Genomic DNA, 27,338 nt, shown 5'->3' on the forward strand with positions numbered 1-27,338 from the left:
GGGGATAATCCTCATTTCAATCAGTGGCTGCTATAATATAAATGTGTTTCTATTGGGGGACTCAACTGTCTGTTAAATCAAGTTCTGCGCCCTGATTGGCTTAAACACGTGAAGCCCCGCCCCTTCGTACCTGTCGATGTGTGATTGGTCGAGATAGCTTCCCTACACCCCGCCCCCTCCGCATCCCCTCCCGCCTCCCTTTCCAACCGGCGTTCAATCGTGAAGCGGATTCGACCGTTGCAGACTCGGCTCGCGGCTCGGTTATGTGGCGCATGAGTGTGCTGTTTCGGGATGTAACGGAGTACTTGAATTAAAAATATACACATATATATACCCGGGAGACTCAGAAGGAGAGCGGGTACAAACTACGGGAGTTTACGGAGGGTGGGAGACACGGGAGAGCGGTGGAAAGGAGGAGGGAAGACCGTTGCAAAACCCCAACTGACACGCAGAAATGGCGGAGCACCACGCAGCCAGCGACAAGCAGCACAAAGCGTCCACCAACGCCGCCGGAGGCTCCTCGGTGCACGGCGGGAGCAGCCGACCCAGCGCCGCCGCGGGAGGTGGTGGAGGTGGTAAAGGAGCAGGAGGCCTGTCTGGTGGACTGACACAGCCGGCCGGGTGGCAGTCTTTACTCTCCTTTAGTATCCTTTTCCTGGCCTGCCTGGCCGGGTTCAGCTCCAGACTTTTCGCGGTGATCCGGTTCGAGAGCATCATCCACGAGTTTGATCCATGGTAAGAAGAAGCTAACTTAAAGCTAACGTTGTTTGTTTTGTGTGTGTCGGGGTCAGGTTGTTAACTTGTAGTTGACAAAGGAAGACAGAGATATTGATGTCCAGAAAAGCTCCAGCAGGGGGTCATTTTAAAAAGATGAACTGTGTTATTTGTACTCTTTAAAAGTCAGCATGAATGTTTTGAACACAGCTTTAAGCTAAACATTGAACTATGAAGACTTTAAGAACTTTAAACATGCACTTTTTTTAACTAACATGTTTTTGCACTATGGAACTGTGGTGCTGGAAACTTGAATTTCCCTCGGGATCAATAACGTTTCTATCTATCTATCTATCTATCTATCTATCTATCTATCTATGCAACCATCGTGGACTCTAACCACTGGCACACTTTACACTATACATCCTATATACACTTACTTTACATTATACATCCTATATACACTTACTTTACACTATACATCCTATATACACTTACTTTACATTATACATCCTATATACACTTACTTTACACTATACATCCTATATACACTTACTTTACACTATACATCCTATATACACTTACTTTACATTATACATCCTATATACACTTACTTTACACTATACATCCTCCACTTTATAGACTGCACATATTTACATATAACATAACTTAAAGCTAAGGTTTGTTTTGTGTGTTGGGGTCAGGTTGTTAACTTGTAGTTGACAATGAAAGACAAATATATTGATGTCCCAGAAAAGCTCCAGCAGGGGGTCATTTTAAAAAGATGAACTGTGTTATTTCTCCTCTTTTAAAAGTCAGCATGAATGTTTTGAACACAGTTTTAAAGCTAACTAACTCACTGTTTAGACATTCAAAAGTGTTTTCCCATAATGACTTGCGACAGGGCTTTTTCCTCTCTGGTGTCTTTGGGATAAAACACTTTGAATGAGAGAGGTCAGTGGCCTTGATGTGTGTAGTCTTGTCTGAAGCTCCGTGACATTATTGAAATGTGGTGGACCGAGTGACAAGGAGCTAGCTGGTCCGGTTTTACCACTGTTCATGTTGTTTATCATTCACCTAACCGTAATGATAGCTGCAGATGAACCGTGTGTGTGGAGGCTCCTCCAGCTGCAGGTGCAAATTTTGTTTAGGTTGTGTGGGGGGAAAACGTGTGGAACACATGCATGATTTCTCTTTAATTCATTGAATACTCAATGGGTGAAATTGAAATGGTAGTTGTTGCTTATATGGGGATTATTATTTAAACAATATTTTTGATTGGATTTTACATATATACACATACAGACAGATTAACAATATTAATAATTCAATTATACAATGAAATGTTTAGTCAGAATTTCCACAGTTATCAAAGAAAGAGAGACATGACATTTCACATATCTAACAAAGAAAACAAAGAAAATAAAAAATAAGACCCACACAACAATTTCAACAGCAGCACCCAGCAACACACAGCTGTGCCCCTTGACGTCCAAGAAACTCCAACAAAGGTTTCCACACTTTTACAAATTCTGAGGCTTTTCCTCTGGTTATGTATGTAAGTCTCTCCAGTACAACACAAGATGCCATATCCCTCACCAATACATGTATTGAAGGTAAATCCATTTTTCTCCAAGACAAAGCTATCATTCTCCTGGCCTGCAGGAGTCTAAAGTCAATTAGAATGAACTGTTTTGAGTTGGGATTATTATTTTTACTGCTAGAATAGATTCTCTCTTAGAGTTTAACACAATTTACTGAGTGCGTGGAGATTGTGCACACTGGACAATCAGGTTTTCGCCCAAAATAATCATGATAACAGCAGACCGTTTATACCCCGGAAGCCAACTGATCCGGTCTGGTTATGTCTGTCATCACAATGCAGGATTATTCCGCTTTGTAACGGTGTCACATGGGGCTCACAAAGTGTCCGCCTGGCTGCAGAGCATGTCGTATACTCTGTGGGATTCAGCCAGGCAGCACTGACTGACTGATGCATTCATTTATTAATTTTCAAGGACAGGTGCTCCATCTTGTTCAGGGTGACACTTGCCTCTTCAATTATGTTGATAACTTGATTGCATTCCATAGCCAAGGGCTATGAGAGGGTCCACACGGTTCAGAGGACCTTGATCCTGCTTTGAGACCGGAATTTGCGCTAACCTGACCTCAGCACTGTTAATGAGTAGTCCCCCAAGTGTCACACACTCATTAGACCCCAAATTGTTTCTTTACAGCCGTCATATATCCGATTAACGCCCTGGGTGGTGGTCACACAGTTACCTATGGCGTTTTTTCTGCACTTCACTGTGAAATTGGGAGCTGTTTTGCCTCAGTACGAGGCTATAAAGTGCCATCAATTTCCACAGTTAAAACCGCACAGTTCTCTGGGAACATGTCACAAAAAAGAAAGCAAAGGCGCTCTTTGATATTCAAGAGTTTAAAAGCTCTTGCAGCTATATGAGTAGTCTACATTTGGTTCTGAGAAAAAATTCTCTGGGACCTCGAAAATGTAGAAATGTTTTGATGGAGCCTAGTTTACTGTTGCAGGTTTAAATGTGCAAAATGGTGAATTTCAGCCACAAAGAAGGGTTTAACCCTTTGAGACCCACAGTAGACCCATTTTTGTCTTTTTTTTTTAGGGGGTCTTTGGGGGGCGATAGCAGGTCAGCAGTATATGTCCCATAGAAGTGGTGTACATCATTAGAAAGCTGGGAACCTGAAGATTAATTTGAGAGGCTGCTCTCAGTCAAGTTCCTCTAGTCATAAATCAGAAATAAACATGAATTAGTCTATTAAAATAAATTACAAAAGTGTCTAAGGGCTAAGGACATTATGATGGAAGTATATGATTGCCACTTCCATGCTCTATTATGTCTCATAAGTTGCTGCGGCAATTTTTGGGTTGATACCATTTGGTGCTAAATTTAACCATTTTTTTACCACTCGAGAGTTGATAAAAATGATAAATAGTCTGTCAAAAATGCCACATAAAGATACCAAGACCGTGAGAAACAACATAGGAAAAAAAAGCAATGCTGGGTATCAAAAAACTTTTGACATTTTAAGATTTCTGTAAGAATTGTATTTTTCGGCGATTGGATGGCGAGCATTTCTGTTGTGGAAACTGCTTAGAAACCCTCTCATTATCAATCTACCTAGGAAAGCCATACATCCTCTGAATGCCTCTAGTTTGTTGCTGTCTTTATCGTCATCGCGTTTTCAACTTGCGCGATAAACACATCGCGAAAGACTGCAATATTGCACTTTTTTGAGTTAGTTGAAAGAGAGTATCAGTAGAAAACTGCACTTTTATAAATGCCTTTTGTGTTCAATTTGTTCAATGAAAGAATGTTGGAAATAATATCCTTTAATTAAAAAAAAAAATGTACAAACAATTCTATTTTAGCAGCAGTGTACTGAAAGCAGCAGAAAGGCAGAACTGACCACACTTTAATATCTGTTTATTTATGGCAAGTAATATCGTTATACTAATATTCAACATATTTTCCTCATATTGTGCATCCCAAATTAGAAGTAGCTAGAGATTGCAAATAATCATTACTTTGTGGAAAACACATTTGTCAAAACAGAGATTAACACCAGATATATATCTGTAGTGGACTATTCATAAATCTTGCAACATTCATACCCCCTCCAGTCATCTTTTGACTCCATGAGTAATCCTGATCAGCTTGCTGAGAGGTCAGAACCACGGCCCTACATTCGTTAACACTCTTGTGAATCTTTCAGTGTGTGTGGCATCCGTAACACTGGGGTTGTTGTATACATTAACACACAAACCTGACCTCTGTGAGTACTGTTTTTTGTCAGGAATACTAAATGGGACATTATTCAAAGATTTATTCTGTTGACTCTCAGAAGCGAAATTGGTCTGTATTGCTCTAAAAAGCAGGTTTTTATGATTACGTTGCATTACATATTATAATTTCCTCACCTTTTTTGATGTTGAGAAAAGAAAACATGTCTTTTACAACCGCAGGCACACACAGGGTGCTGATTGGAAGTGGCCCGTCACTCCCAGACACACATGATTACTGCTGCTGCTGTTGTCGTCTGGATGCCGTTATTGATTTTTTTTTTCCTCTGCGCAGAGCTTCAAATTATCTGCAGCTAACCATTCCGTTAAATAAGCTGGCAATTTGAGGAATGAAGATTGGATTTACGAGCACCGAAATGTCAAGCTTGTTCTATGCAAACACAATTTTGTAGGCGAGTCTCTGATATGACTCGTCGCCTGTTATCTGGCTGTGCTGCTCATTTTGGTTTCCTAATATTTGTTGATTATTTTAAGACCAGACGGGCTTTAGTTTAGTTGGCATTCAAGTGAGATTTTGTTTGTCTTCTCCATTCATGAAAGCAATTAGTTTTCGAAAGTTGTGACCTGACTTTCAAATGCATTTTCACTTTCTTTAACCAACCTCAAATTAATGCTCAGTCTTCTTAAAGTAACGAGTCAGTGGATGGTTCCCTTTTCTTTAAAGTGGAAGTGAATCACTCAACCAAGTTAAGCTGGTTCACTAAATGGATTTCCACTCTCATGATCTATTATATAACAAACATGACAAATGTAAGCATTTAAAAGAAAAATGCCAACTATCCGTGTGACGTCACAGGCTAGAGTACTGCAACATGACGGCGCTCTTGCCACGAAAGATGAAATGGATCTTTTTTATGGTTTAAATGCTTACATTTTTCATGTTTGTTATATAATTGTTTATTTGTTATAATTGCAACAGGTCAGTGGATGGTTCCCTTTTCTTTAAAGTACCTGTATTTGGCAAACTGCTATTGGTGTTCCTCAAAAGAGAAACATTTGTTCCTGCTCTCTGAGTTGACTTTTAAACAAATTCTCCGTCCTGTTTATTGAGTTAGTGGAAGGAAAATGTAACTAGACTGACAGCTGTATGGTGAGGCACATGCATGTGTGTATGGGAGGGGAGCTTTCCTTGGAAAGAGGCAATTTTTTTTTCCACCTTGGTTATGTCAGACAATAGAGTCCGTTCTGACAGCAGAGGCAGGGGAGAAGAAGCGTATCTGTCAAGCATAATGAGTTGGATACTTGGGTATAGCCACACAGAACATATACTCTCACAATTCACACACTTGCATCCTCACTCTCTCTTTGACCGGTCGGCATCAGAACTGCTGCTGCTTTGCATGGCTGGAGCTTTGTTCTAGGTCTTGATGGATGCTCACAGCGTGTCATACAGGGTGTTAGCTTTTAGTAGCCAAGTCCACTAAAGCCTTAAGTGGTGTGTGTTGGGACGTATGTGGTGCTAAAATGATGAGTCAATTAGACACAACATGTGCAGGTCACAGTTAGGAAGATTTGCTTAGTTTTTGCTGCTTCACGTGATTGTGAATTGAATACTGCAGGTTTTAGGCTATTGGTCACAAAATTTTAACTCTGTATTCTTCACTGCACGAAACTCATTTTTAATCCCTTTTATGTTAAAGGCTATATATGATACCTAGAGCATTAATATAGCAGCAAGCAACTATTGTCTATGTAAAGATATAGAGGAGTAATGTCTACCTGAGCTGAGAATGAAGTCACTCTCCCTCTGTGTGTATTGTAATCAGAGTAACCAGCTGGGCTGGTCGTGCATGCCTTTTTGTGCATGTTCGTGCATGTGAGCGTGCCCCACTGGTTAGCTCACGGCCGCCGCTCTGCACTGCTCTCAAACGGCGATTACAGCTGATAACGATGTTCCGACCGATGGCGTCAGCGCGGAAGCGTAGCACCCACCCTCCGGTTCCTCTCTCACGTTAACACCAAAGAATATATATTGCAAAGAAGTGAAAGTCAATTGATCGTTCCATTGCAACATCAGCGCCCAGCAGCAAAGCTACGCTTTTACCATTTTGGACTAAAAGCAACTACCAGATGTCAGTTAAATGTAAAATAAAAGTGGTGTACAAAAGTAAAACAAAATTATTTCTATTCAGTTGTCATATTCTACCAAAATGGCCATTGTTGAACAATATATAGTAAAACATTATAAATATAATAAATGTTTTCTGTCCAAAATGGCGGCAGCGGCTGTTGTCGAAAAACATCAGTTAACACTGTTAGCTCTGTCAGCAGTTTTGCCATTGTTTTCACTGTTGGCACCGCTAGCTGCGAGCCGCCGGCACAGCCTTCGCCATGTTGAGAGCCGTGCGCAATAGAAATGCTCCCAATCTCACACTTAGCACCTTTAACTAAAGATGCAGTGATCCAACTTTTTTCTCTCCCAATATTCAGATACCTCAGCTCAGGGTATCTGCCGGTACCAAGCACTGATCGTTATACCAGTGCAGCTTTCCCCCAAATTACTTCACTGCATGAAACTCATTTTTAATCCCTTTTATGTATGGTTCCAGTTCAAAATTGCTTATGCATACACCTGCCAAATCAGAAATCTGGGTTTTTGTCAGTTGCCAGATTGGAAATAGATATAAATCTTGAAGTTGTTAAGTTAAAAAGGTTATGTTCTGTTTAAGGTAAGAGACAGTCGGGATTGTAGTATTTGTGCCATCTGCTCCTGTAGCATTTGTGTGCCATCTGCGTGCACACTCACGACAGCAGCTTCACCAGGTTAATAGAAGATTCAGCCCAAGAGCAATTGGAAAACTGCCTAATGACGCTCTAAAATGATCAGAACACGTCGCCTTATTCCTGCTCTTTCTTTGAGCTGATCCTGCTGCTTGTCTGCATGCGCTCTCTCTAACCTGCCTCTCCTCTTTTGCTCTGCAAAATTTGGGTGCAGCAGATTTGAATTTTTCTTCAGAAACACAAATCTGAAAATGATTACAACCACTTTCATCGTCTTTGTTGATATCCTGATCATCTGGGTGGGAACACCTGCAAAACTGGCAGCGCTAACAGCACCACAGATGGAACAGATTCTCAGAGCTTTTTGGAGGCAGTGACATTATTTCATGTAGGACACAAAGTAAAACATCCAGTGATATTATTCGCCAGCTTTTGATTGTTAATCCCAAAACAAGAGAAGTGTGATTTAACATCTGAAATGTCAGTAGTTTTCACAGATGCCTTGTACACAAACTCATCACAAACAACACTTTGATATCCGTTAACACCTCTGAAAGGATGTTTTAGTGTTTATGACCCCTTTTTATAATACAGTTTTCACTGGTAAAAGTTGTTAAGTGCTGTGAAAATGAAATCCACACAAGTGATGTTACCACTTCAGCTTTTTTTTTTTGAAAAGCAAGCCAAATTAATAGGGAGAAGCAGCTATTGTGTGTTGTCCCCCCCTTCCTCTCTTCTTTTTCTCTTCCCTTCTGTCTTTTTCACACACCAAGCATGACGTCCATCTCAAAGTAGATTAGGCCATACCAGAAGCGGCGGCTGCTGGCACAGCAACACGTTAGCGAGTGCAGAAGTGTGGGAAAATGGAGAATAAGTCGGGATTGATCTCCCTACCAGACACTTGGCTGGAGCTGTGATCTCCACCTAAACCCCTCGACTGGCTGTCCAACAGCTTATGAAATATTCAGTGTTCAGACGGTGTCCAGTTACCTGCAGCAGAAAAAGTCATAGCGAGTGCCCATCCTCGGGTATTATAGGCTCATTTCTTAGGCTTACATTATTCTTTGTTTAATAAATTGGAGTTACCACGGCAACTTATTAGCCATTTCACAGCAGAGCCAAAGGTAATGACTATTTTGGCTCTGGCTCTTTTGTCTCCACTCCAGCCTTGCAGGCCAGGCCTCCTCGCACGCAACTCATATCACAACAGGCTAACACATTTTTTTGTTTTATTCTCCCTTGCAGAACTTTTTTTATTTACTGCTTTCTCCTCAAGTCAGGAGGCTTGATGTCAAGCCCCTGATGATTAAGTGCTATTTCCCAGGCCGGGCCTCCCAGCGGACCAGTGTCAGGCATAGCAGGGGAGTCTGTGAATCCAAGGTGTGCTGCGGCACAGAGCGACAGATCTTTTCCAGGGCACCTGGGGCGCGTGGAGATGAGCTGAGATGAGGATCAGGCACAGGGACACCACAGGCTAGCACAATGAAAGGCATACAAACAACCCAATTTCACACCAGATTTAGTAGTTGTTTTTTTTATTTTTACGACTAGGTTAACATTTAATTTGAATATAGTTAGATTTCTAACAGTACTTAAAAGGATAGTTTCAGTGTTTTGAAGTGGGGTCGTATGAGGTACTTATACATAGTCCGTGTATTACCTACAGTAGATGACACTCGGCACGTCTCCAGCTTGAAGAAGCAGATGGCACAGGAGCAAAGCAATGTACTACTGTGGACGGGGCCAGCAGCAAAACGTATTTTAGCCACCTAAAAACAGCCCTTTCCGACGCGGAACTGAAGATGTTGTATCCATCTATGCTCTTGCCAAAGCCACCAGACTCCATTGAAAAAACCTGTAATTTTACCTTGGGGGTTGCTTGTCTACCGCTGCCTTGATCAGTTAGCTTTTTTGTGTTGTGGTGAATCCAAACTAACCAAAGTCACACAATAACACAAACAAACTAACAGAACATGGCAGCGGTAGACCAACAGCTCCTGTGCTCGGTGTTTTAAAATTACAGTTTTTTTTCAATGAAGTCTGGTTGCTTTGGTGAGAGAGTAGATAACAGCTTCAGTTCCCCATGGGAAACACAGACTGTATAGCTGTCTGACGGCAATATAAAGTGGTGAAGATATTCTAAATATAGCGTTAAACTGATATTGAGTTTTTTTTTAGGTCGGCCTTAGGTGGCATAAATACGTTTGGCTGCCAGCCCCGTCCACAGCAGTAAATGATTTGCTCCCATGCGGTAACTCCTGTCTGTTTCTCCAAACTGGGGGCGTGCCGACTGTCATCTGCTGTAGGTAATACACTGACTATGGATAAGCACTTCATACAACCCCACTTCAAAACACCCAAACTATTTCTTTAAGGTGTGCTAATTCATATGACTGCTTAGTCTATTCTGAGGTTACCGTCTTGACTGTGAAATATGTGCAAAAGGTTGTGCATTCAGCTTTTTGTCAGCTATTCCATGATGCCGTTCAGGACTATAACAAAGGGCAATATACTGTATAAAGGTGAAAAGCATTAGTAGATTCGTTCACACTGAATTGAGGCAGCTGATGCCCCAGTTTTTATCCCTCAATTTGCCTGTCAGACAATTTTGGTGGGGCCTGTTCTGAAAGTGTTGGCAAGATTGCCACCTAACAAGAGGTGCTTGTCAGCAGCCCGGAGGCCACACGAGCCACAGATGCCTTGATGGAGGATAATGGCACTGAGAGGTAGCCCAATTTGTTAGCGTGATGAATTGCCTCTGCTGCGCATTCAGGGCAATATTTGTGTTTGTGTGCTCACCCGCACATTATAAGCTTCACGGGGTGTTTGGAGCCAGTTTAAGTGTTTGTTTAATTTAACATTTAATTACGTGGCGGTGGCAGAGGTTCAGCACAACACGCTGTTTGCATAAGCTCCAGTACAATGTAGCCAGCATGGCTGTAATTCATTTGGAATTACCTTGTGCTGGTCGTCTGCCCCACCTTTTTCTCAACCACAGGCTTTTTTTGCTGGTTTTGGCAGCCGTTCGCTAATGAGATTTTAAGAGCATTGTCCTCTGACAGCGTTAAACATTGTGTTCCAGCCCTGCGCTCTTTATTGAAGGCTAAAGAGTGTGATCGTCTACTCCTATAACTTTAAAACATGGCAGCAGTGCAACACAAGCAACTGATTACACCCAAGCCTGATGCTTACATCTCAACATCCAGGATGTAGATGGCAGTGTTTCCTATACCGTACACATTCCCTAACCAGTAGGCCTCCACAGTTTAATTAAATTACTGTTTAATTTACCTTATTTCACACAATGCGCCCACAATTAACAGAAAAAAGTTCCCTCTCAGCTAGAGCAATTTGGAGCTTCAGTAGTTTGGATTTCTGTTCAACCCATCCCTAAATAATTACCACAGATTCCCATGTTGTAGTGTTTTATTATCTGTTTCCACATTATCGCAATTTGAATGCCAACACATAGTAAAACGACTCTTGGCTTCTATATCCTTTGCTCTAACACTCGGCCGACCAATTGTGTAACTTCATCACTCAGTCACTCAGTCTCAAACTGGAAACAACATGGCGGCCTGCTCGAAAACTCTGTTATTCCCTCAAAATCTACGTCTGAAAACATTTTAAGCGAGAAATAGGCTATGCCGCTGCTGAATCCCATTTCATTGCAGAACTAGATCGCCTAGTTTGACAGCTTGGTCTAAGTTTCGTGAGCCGGATGCGTCGCGTTGGACGGGCTCATTTGCATAAAGGACTGTTCCCCACCTTTTCATTTTGATAGAGCAATGGCCAATGAGGAAACTCCAACACTTGGCCGACCAATCGTGTAACTTCTTCACTCAGTCAGTTACTTTTGCGTTTTTTGGGCTTGGCCCTCTGCGGTCCGGCCAAAAATGGAGAACCTTTGGTCTAATACTGTATCCTGTACTGGGACTGATGTTGGAGTGTGCCCAGAAACAACCTGGGAAGCAGAACTAAATTTATTTCCTGTGTTCTCATGAAAAATGCTACAGGAAACAGTGGACAACTTCAAGCACACACACACTCGTACATTAGTGTGTGTGTCACGCAGAGTAGAGATGCGTGGTTGATGCAGCGTGTGTCAAGCTGTTTGTTCTGTGTTGTCACAAGCGCTTTGATGTGATTGTTGTTCCTTGACCACCCAGCCTGCAGAACCCATCCGACTGGGAAAAAACAGAAGGAGCGACGTGTCCCGCTTAACAAATGCAGCGCTGTAATTGACGGCACTCCTTATTAAATGCCTGTGCAAGCGCTTTCTCGTTTGTGTTTTCCTATAGCGGTTGTTCTGTACATCAGTAGAACTGTGTGTGGCTGGTCAGTATGGCAGCAACGTTGTTGTTTATACCATAGACATTGGTTTGTACACATACGTTTACACACAGAATTTCGTCCGGTCTCTGTACAAATATGATGTACTATTGTAGCTCTGGGTGCCCACAGACAGCTACAATTGTTTTTTCCTCCGTATCTGATTCAACAATGTCAGTGACAACTGGAGGAGAATCTCAATGCTGATTTTCCGCTTGTTTGTCGCATCTATTCATCTCTTTGCATTGACTTTGTATGTAATTGCACTGCATGAAAGTTTGTCTCGCGCTTGGCGTGAATGCGCCATAAGACCAACAGATGTAGATGATGCATGTGCGGAGTCATCCCCGAAGTAGGGCTTCTCCTCAGGGGAAACAAGAGTTATTCTTGCATGAGAAAACCCAATATCCGCCTGTTATGCCAGTCTTGTGACTTTGTCTGTGGCTACTGAAGATCATTGTTGGTCAGACAATGCTTGAATATTGGCTCAGCCTGGCTGTTTTCCTTTTCTCCTTCACGTTGGCTTTGAAGTGGTCCTTGATGTCCCTCTGGATGGTGTGGGGTGGAAGTGGGGCAGAGGGAACAGAGAGGATCTGTGCTTATCATGTCCTCTTACTGACAGGAGTCAGCGTGCAGCTCTGTGGGCGAGCGCACCTGCATACAGAGAGGAGAAGAAAGGAGGAGTGAGAGAGGAACGGCGTTCGGTAGGATGGTAGGAGGGGGAGAGAAGAAATGAATGCCTGCCAGGCATCCAATCTGAGGGAGGTTTCGGCAGCGAAGCCAAAGAGATTCATTGTTCCAAAAACTGCCTCATCAGTTTGTTTGTATGTGTGCGTGTTCATGTGTAATATTTGTGCTTTATGTTTTTCATGCAGGGAGGATAGGGTTGATTTGCTATTTTGTCAGCCTCGGCCTCGGGTTAAATTGAATGTCTTGTGTAGCTGATAGACTACTTACACCACAGCCCATTTAATAAGATCAGCTGCTCAAAGCATCTCCAAAGCATTATGGAATAGTTAAAATAGCTCAACTCAGCTTATTCTTGAGTCATTTTTCTCCTTTCAATTTAAAGCCTCCAACACGTTGCAGAAACTCCCAGGAATTCACCGTTAAGCATCAGCAGCAAACCCAGGTAGATAGCTAAGAGCTGGCTTAATCAAATAAATCCCAAAGCAGAAGTTATTATGAAAGTCAGCAGGTAGTTCTAACCACACTGCGGTGCTTTGTGGAACAAATTAGCCGTTTGGGTTCTCTTCTCAGTGAGCTGGTTATCTGTTATACGAAGTTACCGCTGCATGGTTCACACTGAGATTTGCCTGCTTAGTTCTGTGTGTGTCGATATGCCAATTGGCCGGTTCCCTGGGTAGATGATTGGCCAGCAATCAGTTTGGCACCTCTTAAATGCCTCGTGTTCCGTTGTCATGTATATTCTGTTATGTCTTCATTGGTATTCCTTTTTCTCATTTCAAGGTAAGATTTCTGTAAGCCTCTTGCATATTTTTGTATTTATGCTTTTGAATCAGTTATTTAGTTTTCAAATCGTTGTTGTATGAAATGATTGTCTTTTTCAGGCTTTTATGTTTCAGCGCTTTTCTAGCTAATCTCACATATGATGTTATTGTATTTTCCTAAAAGGGGTTACACGGCTCCTGCCTTCCTCTCCCACCACTCTGTTTTGTAGATGCCGCAGTAAATCTTCCACAATACCGAATCTCCTCTTGTTAGAATATTTATATACTCTGGTGCAACTGCCCGCCCTTCAGTTTTATGTGAACATCTTGTCCCCTGGGATTACATGTGTTTGTTCTGGGTGCTTTGGTTTTCTCCTGCACCAATAGAGAAGTGTTGGGAATTAAAGATATTCCTGCTATACAGTGCTACAGGGTGATGTATTTTTGTAGGCCAACCAGGAAGTTAGCATCGCCCGGGTTTCCCTCGACAAAAAGCCAATGGGATTTTTCAGAAAATAAGCTTTGTGGCAAACATTTATGATACTTACACGTTTGTTCCATAAGATAATCTGGGTCTATTGATTCTAGCTGGTGTATACAGATCCAGTAAGGAAGCTACAGCTAGTTTGTGGCATGCTCAATCTGGCAGAGCATTTTTTTCGGGCTACTATGCCACTGAAGATGTTCCACATGATCACGAGAGTGATTTGAGTTGATGATCGGGACACAAGACCGGCAAGCCGTCAACGGGACAAGCTTGCTGCCATTCAGGCTGTATGGGACAAGTGGGTGTGTCACCTGCAGCTGTTGTACAACCCAGGCGCTGATGTCACCGTGGATGAGCGCCTGGTCCCCTTCAGAGGTCGCTGTGCCTTCAAACAGTACATGCCAAGTAAACCAGGGAAATATGGCATAAAAATCTGGGCAGCATGCAATGCTAGGACCAGCTATGCATGGAACATGCAGGTGTACACTGGCAAACCTGCTGATGGACAGCCAGAAAAGAATCAGGGCAAGCGTGTGGTGCTTGATATGACAGAAGGTCTCCGGGGTCAAACTATCACATGTGACAACTTCTTCACATCCCATGCCCTTGGCCAGGAGCTGCTGAAGAAGAAGCCGACCATGGTGGGAACAGTGAGAAAGAATAAAGCGGAGCTTCCAGCTGTACTGCTAGTGGCAAGAGACAGGGCTCGATTCTCATCTAAGTTTGCCTTCACTGAGACACATACTCTTGTGTCCTAATGTCCCAAAAAAGAAAGAATGTGCTTCTGATGAGCAGTCTTCACAGGGATACTGCTGTAAGCACAGGGGAAGAAAAAAAGCCTCCAAATCATCCTGGACTACAACAAGAACAAAGAGGGGATCGACAACCTTGACAAGGTATTGCACTTTTTCTTCATCAAATATTTACTGTCATTCATTCAAAGTGCAATGCAATGCATTTTTGTGTAAAAAATAAGTATACATTTTCAAATGATGTATTGTTTGTTTCTTGTGTTACCAGTGTGTACACTTGTAAAATAATGACAGCCCGTTGGCCCCTGGTGATCTTTTTTCAACTTTCTCGACTTGTTCTGCCTACAACTCTTTTGTGCTGTAGAGTGAGATTGACCCGGCATGGAATCGGGGGAAGTTCCACAGGAGGAGGCTGTTCTTAGAGGAGCTTGGGAGAGAACTCGTGACACCTCTCATCAAACGACGCCAGGTTCTTCCCCGCACGTCAGCCTCTGCCAGCTTGGTTGTGGATGTTCAGCAGCAGGATGCACCCTCTACCTCTGCAGCAGCCCCCCCTCTTCCAGCTGCTCTTCCTGACCCATTGGCCACAAGAAAGAGGTGCAGATTCTGCCCTGGCAAGAGTGATTTCAAAACGGGCATCAGGTGCCAAAAATGCGATGCATATATGACACAGGGAAGGTTCTTTTGTATTTTCTGTATTCTGTTTTTATGATCAAAATGAACAGAAATTATTCTGAGAAGCTAATGTTTCGAAAAGTTGAGTTTTGGAAATAAATGTTGACTGTTCTTTGCAAATAAAGTTGTTTTGCTCTTTTTCTCTCTGTTATTTGTGAATAAAATTGCTCTTTGATAATCCAAAATAATTCACAATTTCTTTATTTTACTAAAAAATTAGGTATATTTTCATATAAATGAACAAACAAAAGTAAAACAATAAATCCCATGTAGTTCACCATCCACTCTCTTTTTGCATTGCCAATTGGTACTAAAGTATTGGTTCTCGTGTTTTTTTTGGCATTTTAGCCTTAAGAATTACTTAATATTTTAGGCTCCTATACAGTAAAAGCTCAACTGCAACAAGAGGGCAGTGTTCAATACAGTTCACACTAAACTCTGTCCTTTTGGGGAAGAGAAAGATTTTCCTACCGTAAAAGAAAGTGAAGAGAAAAATGGAATGAAAACTTGAGTTGCTGACTATGCTTGTGTTCATATGTTGATATTTTTTTGCCCGGATTTTTGTAGTATTGTGGTTATTATGCGATTGTCAGAACAAATCCTGATTATTTTCTCGATTTTCTTGCTGAGTGTGTTTGGTTTTGTTCTGAAAATGATTCCCAAGTATAATCTTACTCTGCCCATTGTACGTCTGCCAGAGGGCATCTCTCCATTTGTGTCAACACCCAGTCTCTTGTTTTTTTTCTGATGCGGATGAGTCCATTGTTCAGCTGTTGTATTTGTGTTCATTCGCATCGGCCCATTGGGAGGGGATGACTTTATTGTCTCAGCCTAGCCACTGGCAAGCCCACCTGGTGTGACATTACGGAGCATTATAGTCTGAGGCCACGGCTTTGTTTTAGGTTGCCAGAATAGCTGACTTCCAGGCAAGGACACAACCGCCCAGGGTTGCTTTCTTCTGTTACAGGCACAGACTAATGCAGGAGTAGTTGAAGGGAGGAGTGGGTGGAAGAGGCCCCAGGGCAGAGGAAAAGAAATGACAGATGGACGAATGGAGCGGTGTCATGCTGGACAGAATGACAGCTGGAATAGGTTGTCAATCTGTGACTGGCCTGAGAAGTACGAGGCTGTCAGGCGGCTGTCATATCATCGTGGTTATCAAGTAAAGCAGCCATCAGGTAGTCTGGGCGAGCAGCAATGAAACCAGGTGGAGCAGAGTCGAAGACCAGTGGACAGTAATGTAGACTTTCTTTTGGTGACTAAAGTCACTTTTAGGACATGTAGCGTCTCATGAGAAAGAAACCAATTAAAATAGTTTGAACAGAAATATAACATTTTCCATTTTTTAAATGATTGGCAATGAATCACCCATGTATTTGATTTGGCAAAGCACTCCATTCCATCGTCCAAGTGTGCAGATGTTAACTCTATACATGAAGATTCCCTCTCTGTTGCGTAGCTCTTTTTCTGCTGAGGTCTAAAAACAGATGACAGTACTGGAGCTCTGCATGGCAAAGGTGAAATTTCTGCTGAACAGGAAAAGGTAGGGAAATCGTGACTGAAATTAATCATCTGCAACAAATTCATCAGGAAAGTTAAAAGCCCCTAAAAACCCATTATAAGGATGTAATATTTCAATGTGAGCGGTTTTAACCCCTGCAAGGATAGACCCCCTAAAGGTGTTTTTCTTAAGCTGTAGAAGTTCAGCCAGAACTTTCAGATTAAACATTTTTTTGGATATAGCTTTTATTGTGAAATACAATGTCGTAGCCAATAATGTGAAAAGAAAAACATTTTTATGCCTGTGCACCAGCGATAGCCATGGCCGTAGGCATTATGTATTCGCTTTGTCCGTACGTTCGTCCATACCATTCTCATAAACGCAATATCTCAGGAACGCCTGGAGGGAATTTAGTCAAATTTTGAACAAGCGTCCACTTGGACTCAAGGATGAACCAGTGGACAACTCCAGTGTCTGACAAGTGAAGCCAATGCAGAAGTGCCTTAAACCTGCATTATACCTAATAGCCAGCAGGGGGCGACTCCTCTAGTTGCAAAAAATAAGTCTGATTGTATAGAAGTCTATGAGAAAATGACCCTACTTCTCACTTGATTTATTACCTCAATAAACATTGTAGACATGAGTTTATGGTCTCAATCGCTAGTTTCAAGTCTTCTTCAATACAGCATGATGTTCATTTGGTAAATTATGGTCCCATTTAGAGTCAAAAAGACCATAAAGCAGGATATGCTTTCGGTCGCTACCACAGCGTTGTCCTAAAAATGTCTTATTGAGTGTTCAGTTGTCCTTAGGTCCACCCTCTTGTGTCACTTCTGGTTGCAAAAAAACAAGATGGCAATGGCTGAAAATCAAGATGGCGACGGCCAAAATGCTGAATGCTCGAGGCTTCAAAGCGGTAGTCTACAAACCAATGGGTGACGTCACGGTGACTACGTCCACTTCTTATATACAGTCTATGTGATTGTCTGATTTGATTTTGGAGGTCAAGGACACAGTAACCTCGCGTCCTTCCCATTCTCGTGATATTTCAGATCACCTGGAGGGAATGTCTTCAAATCTGACACAAACGTCCACTACGGCTTAAGGATGCAGTGGTCAAAGTTCACTATTACATCACAAAACACGTTTTTGGCCATAACTCAAGAACTCAAGAATTCATATGCTAATTATGACAATGTCACACAAATGTCTGATTGGATAAAATGAATGAAGTGATGACATTTTGGACAGACATGGATGTAAACAGCAACTTGACTGGTTTTGCGGAGACATACAACCGCGAGGTGGTAATTCTTGTTTTTGCCATATTTTGCCATTGGACTCGCTTATATTTATTCATGAGGAAAGGCCACACAGAAATCCCTGGGATACTGTGGATGCTTTTTTTACCAGCTCAATCTTTCAGTTCAGTGTCATTATTTAAACACCTGCCTCCCAACATCATCTCTATGCCAGTCAGAGTGACAGAAGGCACAATGTAATGTGAGTGCTCGCTGAGAACAGGTCTCCCTCATGGAACCTGTCTGTGGGCATTGTTGGCATGCAGCTAACCTGCTGCTATAAAAAAAGTCTAAGGAGTGCTTTGAGAATAGCATGACTCAGGCAACCCACAGCAGGCATCGGTGATCTTGCAGGCCATTAGATAAACAGTTTGTTTCGGCCTTAAGACATCTCCGGAAAAAAAGCAGCTTTCAGATTCCAGTAAAATATTATATCACAGATTGCTTTTTGAACCCTATTTGACAGATAAATATTACAGCTCTTTTATAAATGGGTGTATAAAATTAAAGAGAAAAGAGGCCTCTCTATCAGAGTCAAGGTATAGTTTTCAGAGCCAAAAAAAGATCCTAAAAACATCCTACTATTCTCTTGTATCCATGACCACACCCACGTCATAGTTAAAGATCTTAAACTAGTTTGTCTCGTCTGACCATGCCTGAAGGAAAAAATATTTGTAGCTGTTCCAAACTGCCTTATTTGAAAGCAAGATGAAAAGCCTCCCATCATAGAGAAATGCGAGGCAAGAAAATCTTTTGCTTTTTGATCCATTTTTAGGAGTTACTTCTACTAAAAAATGTATACAACTTGGATTTCCTGACATGGTGGACAATATATTGTATAATGTTATTCTTTTTGAGTACATATCAGCCTTAAATGTCCTCAAGACCATCTTGTGATGTATGTGTTCTTGCATGTGTTTTGAATTCTTTTAAGGCCCTGACACACAGTTTGGGGCCGTCGTTGAGCGTCTGTCGCCCTAGTTTTTTGCGGTGCGTCCCCGCACCGTCGGCTCTAGTCTGCCCATGTCGGAGGCTTTTTGGCCGATTCAGCATGTTGAATCGGCGACGGAGCTTGTCAGCGAGGGAAATCACTATGATGTGATTGGCGAATTAGTGCACGAGAAGAGAAACGGAATTGAGGAAAGCAAGCAAACGAGTAAAGTCAAGAGGGCAGACACAGAAGGCTCTCTTCATTTTTCATCTCATCTGATCATTCCAACACAGATATTTTCACAGCGACATGGCCATGTGGAATTAAGCCAAGTGGTGAGTGAGAGTGGCGTGAAAATGGTCGGAAAACGCCGCTTTATTTCATGTACAAACGGCTTGTATATCAGTCCTCGGTTTTCAGGTTTCCCTTTTTGAATGACGAATACCGACTACGGCCGCTTGCAGGTGTGGAGAGTTGGTTCCTCTCACGCAGGAGCAAAACGTACGAGCTTACTGGCAACAGTCGGCCAGGGGGCCTTCATCCCCGCTAGGTGTTTGATGACGGCTCGGTGTGTCTGGGCCTTTACACTGAAGTAACAATCAGAGAAACACCCATGTATCAGTATTGTTACACCTTGTCACCCTGCTTTACATCCAGCATTCTGGTACTTGTGAAAATGACTAAACTATAAGATTTCAAGCTTTATTTTTCAGTTAAAATCTTACAGATGCAACAAGATGGGGTCATTATAAAATGTTTTTCTCATTCCACTTGCTGTCTCATCTGGCAGCATTTCAGTCTGCAGAGACACAACTCTGCCTACTCACTTTGCCTTTTATGATGCCTCCTCCTGATCTAACCAAATCTTCAGAACAGATTTGCAGAAATGAATAAATAAAATTATTTTTTCCCTATAGCCAACTCTTCAATTTAATGTGTCCTTGAGACATGTAGCACTACAGGAGTAGAAGAGCTTTTCTTTCCAAATGCTAATCATTGCCCCGAGTGCCATCCCTCTTGTCAGCCGCGGTCCTTCTACATTTCCCAACCACGGGGATGGACTGACCCACTTGATTTGGAGGCTTAGTCTTTTGCCTTCCGCTGATATCCCGGAAACTTGCTGTCATCCTTTAGAAGCTACCGGTTTCATTGTTCACAGTTTTGTCAAGCTGCTTTTGCTCGGTGGGGGAGATGTAAGGCAACCATTCTTCGACTCTGTTGTTATTGAATCACAGCAGCAGTTTGGCAGTCTAATTCAATACTTTTCTCTGAGCCAGCCACCATATGGATGTCACGGTGATGCCAACATATCCCTCACATCTTCTCTTGTTTTGTCAGGAGAAAACATGGAGAAGATGCCTTTTCGTTGTAGGTTGTGTCTACTTTAAAATAGACAGGGACATGTCCTATGTTTATACGGATATGTTTGTACTTTTATTTCCATGCACAGTCATACATTTTGAGCTGCACGTAGATGGTCCGCACAGACATGGGCAAAAAAGAAATTTATGCTGCTTCCTTGTAAAATTGAATCTATCAATTAGGGATGTCACGATACCAGAAATTTAGTAGTCGATAAAATACCAGTGAAATTCCACGATTCTCGATACCAGTTCGATACCAAAGTAAAAAAGAAAACCAAAACAATAAATCCCATGTACATTCAACATCCACTCCTTTATTACTGTTTGCATACTGCTTTTTTTAATTTAAGGAAGTTAAACAGGTCATAATTCCATTTCTATTATCTATTTTGTATTGCTGTGAAAACATCTCTTTCAAACAAATATTTGTTCAAGTTTATCGCCCAAAACTACATTTTACAAGATTACTATTATATATTATTTGAACACATCAGGAAAACGTTAAAATTTTCCCTTTGACCAATACTAATTTTTACTGAATAGAGCCTGAACTCTATCATAATGTAAATCAATGGCACCTCCCGTGTTGAAATCGGAGGACGAGAGCTAGTTAACGTTAGCTGTTAGCTCTGTGCTGCTTACCGGCTGCTAACAGCTAACGTTAACTAGCTCTCGTCCTGCCGATTTCAACACGGATTTGCTGTGCGTATTGCAGCATTATTAGGGAAAAATAGGCTACATACCCTCGATGCGTCGCGAGTGGGTTTACTACATCACAAACACATTTTCTGTCGTCCCCGGGACAACGGGATGCCATTGGACTCGAACCCTGGCTGGTACCGGCAGTGCTGTAGAAAAACAAGTACCGTCATATTTTCTGAATTTTGTCATCGACTTGATACCGAAGTGTCTGTTCTCATGACATCCCTAGTATCAATAAGCTGTCTATGTCTGCTCTGCCTCCTAACAACCAGTTTCATAAAGAGTTTTTTGGGTGCAACATTTTAGAGGTTCCTCCCTATTATCCCATTCTACCTTGGCTGTGCTTCACTGGCTGCTACTTTGTTGTAGCCAGGGCTCCTGTAGCATGAAATATTAGATGATAGATGCTTTTTTGAGGGTACTCTTTTGTGCATATCTTGTGAAGTAATACCTGGCTCCTTTGAAATTCCTCCATTAGAAATATAGCTATAGGTAATTATCGGGATTGGTCTTGACCTTTAACTAAACTCCTCAGTGTAATGAATATAATGAATTCTGTGTTATAGATCTTCAACAGGTTTATTATTTATGGTGGTATTTTACTTTTATCCTCTTGTTGATGTACTGCTTTTCCCTCCCTGGTGCATGTGACACTAAAATCAAAGACTGTGAAGTTAATCTAGGCCTGTGATGGTGTCGTCTTCTCTTTTTCATCTCAACCTGTGACCTTCTCCAAGCATGTTTCCTTTTTAAGCGGATGCACCCTAGTTAGTGAGATCAAGGAGGATATTTCCAACACTTAAGGAATGAATCCAGCCCTGATGATGGCACCTCTCCATTAAAAATGCTCCCAAAGCTTCATTGGAATATATGAAGGAGATCATTAGGCACTAGATATGATTTCACTCAGGAGAGATAAGTGACCTCAGACTTCGACAATTCTCTTTCAATGTAGCACCAGCAATTTGGCAATTACCGCAGTCATTAGACTTTCATTTACCATGACTGCTTATCTTGACCTTGAAACATACTTTTTCAATGCAAGTGGCAAACTGACAGAGGTACTCTTCTCTCTGTCATTCTCAGTTTCTTATTCGCTGTAGTTTCTTTTATGTGCGTCCTCTGTTCTCTTCCCATGAGCACGTCTTTGTAACTTAGCAAGCAAGTCTTGTTCTCAGACTGTGATCTAACTCCCATCTGGTCCTCCCAGCTAGTAGCTACCCAGAGTTTCATTTCAAAGCAGGATGAACTTGTAGAGGCCCTGGATTGCTCTGTCACCTGTCATCCCAGTTGCATCAAAAGTCCCATAAACCTGGACCCCTGCATCAGTGATGAATGACGCTGTACTAAACCTCTGTGTATTGTACCAAGCGTTTAGATTATGTTTAGGCTTTAGTGTATTTCTTCCCATCTTTGATTGTATGCTAACCCCCCCACAGTCAGTCAGTGTGCCAGTGAGGTTGTTAAGGAATATTCTTTTTTGATAATGCTCTCACTGTTGCCATCTGGTACATCAATTTATGTGAATTCCAGCGGGACTTGGCTGCCAGAATTCATCTACTTTCCTCTTTATTAGGGGTTTAAGGCTATGCAGCTTTTAAAACAGCGAATAGGACTATTTGATCTCAAGTAGGCCGGACCAGTAAAACCATTGCATAATAACCTATAAATACCAACACCTCCAAATGTTTCCCTTTCTTTTAGTGTGAATTAGTACATTCTGAAAACGTTCACAATTAATGAGCAATCCATTTACAAAACAGATGATGAACAACCTTGAGATGTCTCGCTGATCTCTCAGCTCAGATTAAGGGTGCAATCACACCAGATCCGGCGCTGCGGCAAAAACGCCAATCCTCCCATTCATTTTGTAGTGTGTTTGGGCTGCATAATTGTTTATTTTCAAGCAAAAATGCCAAACATTACCATTTCCCAGCCTCTCAGTTGTGAAGAATCATTGATTTTTCTTTGTCTTATGCGACATATGTGGCTTGTCAGACTAATTAAGCAACTGTCACCTTGAGCTCTAGTAAATGTGGAGGGCCATTTTTCACCATTTTCTGACGTTTTTTTAGACTGAACAATTTTTGATTTATCAAGAAAATATTACAATACACTGTTAGTTGCAGACATACATGTTTTAACCTTTTTATAATAAGCCACTGCAGGCAAAATACATTAGAGCCAAAGAGGAGGTCAATAGCATTTCTTCATTTAAGGCAGAGCTTGTAACTGTACATATTTTTTATTTGAGTGGATTTAACAGAATGACTTCAGGCATGGTCCTTTTTTTTGACGATGTAATACAAATGGCTATATTTGGCACCAGTGCACAAGTGTGCATTACGGCGAGGTCATAGTTTGGGCCAGTGGTTAGCCATTAGCCAGATGTTCTTCCAGAGAGTGGATTCCTCAGAGGGGATGTTCAGGGATGGTTGGTTCATCCCGATTAACATTTTATTCAGGCTGGGACAAGTCCAGCTGAGATGTTAATAAATTCATTTCATTCGGACTGAGAGTGAATGAGCCTCATCTCCAGAGTGGTTGCTGAAGGCAGAGTGTATAACTGTGATTTTACCACTTTACCTATTTATCATGTCATTTCTACGAATGCTAGTAATGTTGGTAAAAGATCTTCATCTTTAAACAAAGATGTCTATCTCCTTGACTTGATATGGGGCTGCTCTGAAACTGGCACAAAGCATGTCTCTTTTAGAGGTGCTGGCTGTTACAGCTTGTGACATTAGTCTTGCTGTCTGCATCAGCATCATTCAGTTGCAGAGGGACGATTCCCCCTTCTGCATTTCTGGGCTGCGGTTCAATCAGGAGTCAGGCTGAGAGAGTTATCTGTCTCTTTCGCCTTCTCCATCAGCCTCTCTCTTCATCTAACGTGCACACACACACACACACACACACTACCTACCTGCAGTTGCTGCTGCTAGAGCTGGCGTAATGTCATTATGGCACTCCCAGCGAAGGTTGGGCCCTATTTGATGGGGCCCGCTAGACAAAAGCAGAATTTGGCTGCGAATGAAGCGCGGCCCCATCTTTCAGGCTCCCCTGTAATAGGGTGCTGGATCTGTTTCCCCCTCTGGCTGGGATTTGGAGATTTGCTACCCAGACAAGCGAGCGAGGAGGAAGCCTCTGCTCTCATTCACCACTCCCAAATCCATCCAGTGTGGCGTTTTCATCCTCGATGAGCTCATTGTTGCCTTTTATGTATTCTCTTTGCCCGGAAGCCCCGTTTTCTACTAAGATGCTATCGCCGCGCATTTCACACAGATACACTATCTGCGAGTGCTTGTGCTGCTTGATTTTTATCATCGCTGAAGTTTCAAAGTCGGATTAGGTCGACTGTGTGTTTTCATTGCGGAATGAGTGATTGCATTTCTGTTCATGTTTGTAGACACCCTGTTCGTATCATAGCAGTGCTGACCGCGTGCTTAGTGTAGCTTTTATGTGCGTCCTAATGCTGCGTACACACTTCACGAGAATCAAGCCGATTTTGGGCCCAATTCCTTCCTCTTGACAAATGTCAGCAAAGCCCCCGATTTTTTTTTTTTTGATGGCTCTAAAGATTATCTTTCCAGATATTTCTGTGGCGTGACACAAATACAAATCGTAAATATTAAACATGTTCAGTATTTACGATCTCCTGTTGTGTGTGGGGAACCCGGAGGACAGCCAATGACGCAGTCACGTGGGAAAGAATGATAGCCAATTGGGAACCAAGCTGACTGAAACGGAAGGACAACCACTGCCGTCATGGCGGCCGCGGCTAATGCATGAGCCAGTGCATGAGCTAATGCATGAGCTAACGCAAGTGTTTATTCAACATGTCTCCATGACTTCATCCATGCATCCTTGGTGAATTTTCAGTACAAAGTAGTGTAAAAACTGACATCACTAATTCTTCCTGCCCGTCGTCCGCCTTTCTGGTTAATTCTAGAAGAACGTTTGATTGCGAGATATTTTGCGAGATTTAAGTTTTTTGAGTCGGCACTCTTGTTGTCCATGAATGAATCTGTTAGTGTGTGGTGTGCTGTTTTGGCGAAATCGTTGCTCTCCACACACTATAGGAACAGAACTGTTAAATTGATCATAACATGACGTTATGTGTGGGGTCCCTCACCTTTTTAAAATCTGTTTAGATTTGAACGATCTTTTAGTGTAGGCCAGCGTTAAGTAAGTTGTCATTGTTGACCACGTTTCTCTTGTTTTAGTGATAGGGCAATTGTAGCAGTTTGACAGAAACAGAAAGGGAACTGTAATTGTACACGGATGAGAACAAGTTTGAAACATGTATCCACATTACAGCAACTTTGAAAGGTGTTTGGTTTACTTTTTTCATTCATGTAACTGGAACCGGTTTCTCACAGTCACAGTTCTTCTCATGCCATGTGACCAAAATAGGTCACACAGCCACACGTCGAGAGGTGTATAAAATTGTTTGTTAACTCGAGACTCCAGTTACTCAGTTTGGACCTTTTTTTTTTTTTTTTTAAATGCTCTTGCTGCACTGTCACAGACTCCGAACAAAAACTAATCCCCACGTTGAGATGCATTTGGGATGCCTCGGCCTTAGCAATGACTAGCGGCGCTACAGTATTCTCCATTTGGCCACGAGCGATCCGTCATCCTCGGCACCGACGCCCTAAAGCATGGAAGCTTCACCGTGTCTGGGGTGACATTTAATTTGAGGAATAACAAAAGGCTCATTCTTTCCTCAACTGGAAATTACCGCAAGCAATTTTGCCCCCACCAAACAAATCAATGTCCTTTTCCTCCAGCGCAATTATGCATGCAGAGGCACAGTTGTGACGGAGTAGCTTTTTCTGTGTTTTACAAAGTTGGGAAGCACCCCCGTGGTGATATCTGTATTCGACATGGCTGCTCATTAGATTGCGTGGGTCATTAAGGGCTGCTACATCAAACGAGCACTCTTTGGGTTGCATGCTCTGAGCTCATGTTGTCTACGCTCCTCTCCTTTGTCTTCTACAAAGGAAACCTGATCTGACAAGACTCAGACTGAATATTTGAGGCAGTCTCGTATTTATATATTTAGTCTACATTGGTGCATATAAGCAATTAATATTGTTTCTCAAAGTAATATGTGATTTATTTTTAATGCTTAAAATGCGTAACATGCTGTGCATCAGTCAATCCAAGTGAGTGAGTAAAAAAGTTTTTAATTGCTGTTTACACTGACTCACTCACTGAATTACTGGAGACCTTTTGAGGCATCTTTTGTAAGCATGAGCAATGCACGCTGTCACAGTAGTTCACTCAGGTTAAATCAAATTTAAATGGAAGTTAATGTGGGCAAATGGCTCAGTATGCGGGGAGCGTTTTGCAGTCTGTTAACAGAATGGTTCAGTCTCAACACCTCTTCTGTTTCTCCAAAAACAATTTAACACTGCATACATATGCCTACGTAGTGTCAGTGTTTGTTTGCAGTGCTATTGAAGAGAATGGACCATTCAGCGTCTGAAATATGAACTTTTACATTGGGATAGGTTACAGAAGGGAAACAGGTACGTTTTGAAGCTGCTCAATGTGCTACAGATGATTAAGCTATTTACCTTGCCTAAAGGATCTTTTAACCTCCTGAGAACGATCCCAACCAACTTCACTTTCAGAGGCTGTTACAGGTTCAGTTTTAAAGCTAGAATGAAGGAACCGATATCATATGAAACTACAAAAACCATTAGTAACATCATGTCATGCTAGTTTGTCGGCAAGGAGGATAAATAATGCTCCAAAGTTTGGCAAAATTGGGCAAGGAAAAACTGGGGTCCCTTGACCTCTGACGTCAAGATATGTGAATGAAAATGGGTTCTATGGGTACCCGCGAGTCTCCCCTTTACAGACATGCCCACTTTATGATAATCCCATACAGTTTTGGGCAAAAAACATGCAGTTTTTTTTGCATGCAGTACAGCACAATGTTATTTTCGCCCATTCTAAAATGGTGTATTTGCATATTTCTGCATATTGGGGTTACTCAGACTCTTGTGGATCCAATGAGCCCAATTGTATTCATGTGAGATGATGTTAGTCCCCATAGTAGCCATTTCATTGTAATGAGACCATTTTTGTTTTTAAATTTGACCTCTTCTGTATAAAACGACGGGTCTATTGTGGTTCTCAGAGGGTTAAAGAGTGTTTTTTTTCTCGCTTTGGAAGTGTGTTTCCCAGCTTGTTCAGTGAGCCAAGGTGCAACACAAAATGTGGTCATGCTTGCATGTAGAGAAGTGACTAAGACATTGTAGCTAGAAAGCTAATATTTGCACGCACACGTCTGTGGTTCCTCTCTGTATGCCATAGGCGGCTGTCTGGCTGTCAGTCAATGTCACTGTCATACAGACGAAAGAGGACTTGCGGTTATTGCTTTATGGGAAGGCGATTTAATATAGAAATGCTTTGATTGGCTATATTCACAGAAGTTCGTCATAGACACAGACGGATAACAATGCTGGCTGGTATTTGCACAGACCTTTTCTACCTTTTTGTTGCTGATTTTTTTTTGTCCTTCAAAAAGACAACAAGGCATCCAATATACAGAG

The 27,338-nt window shown here is 42.0% G+C and overlaps 1 protein-coding gene across 1 annotated transcript in view; it reads left to right on the forward strand.

Moving 5' to 3' along the window:
- The first annotated feature begins 214 nt into the window (after positions 1-214).
- The window catches only part of LOC119502781 (dolichyl-diphosphooligosaccharide--protein glycosyltransferase subunit STT3B), a 103,660-nt gene continuing 76,536 nt past the window's right edge, over positions 215-27,338 (forward strand). The window contains exon 1 of the mRNA XM_037793980.1: positions 215-735. Coding sequence (XP_037649908.1) covers positions 455-735 — 281 coding nt within the window. The 5' untranslated portion in view covers positions 215-454. The remainder of the gene's footprint in view (positions 736-27,338) is intronic.

The sequence above is a fragment of the Sebastes umbrosus genome, chromosome 15 (assembly GCF_015220745.1).
Source record: "Sebastes umbrosus isolate fSebUmb1 chromosome 15, fSebUmb1.pri, whole genome shotgun sequence".
In the NCBI taxonomy this organism is placed as follows: Eukaryota; Metazoa; Chordata; class Actinopteri; order Perciformes; family Sebastidae; genus Sebastes; species Sebastes umbrosus.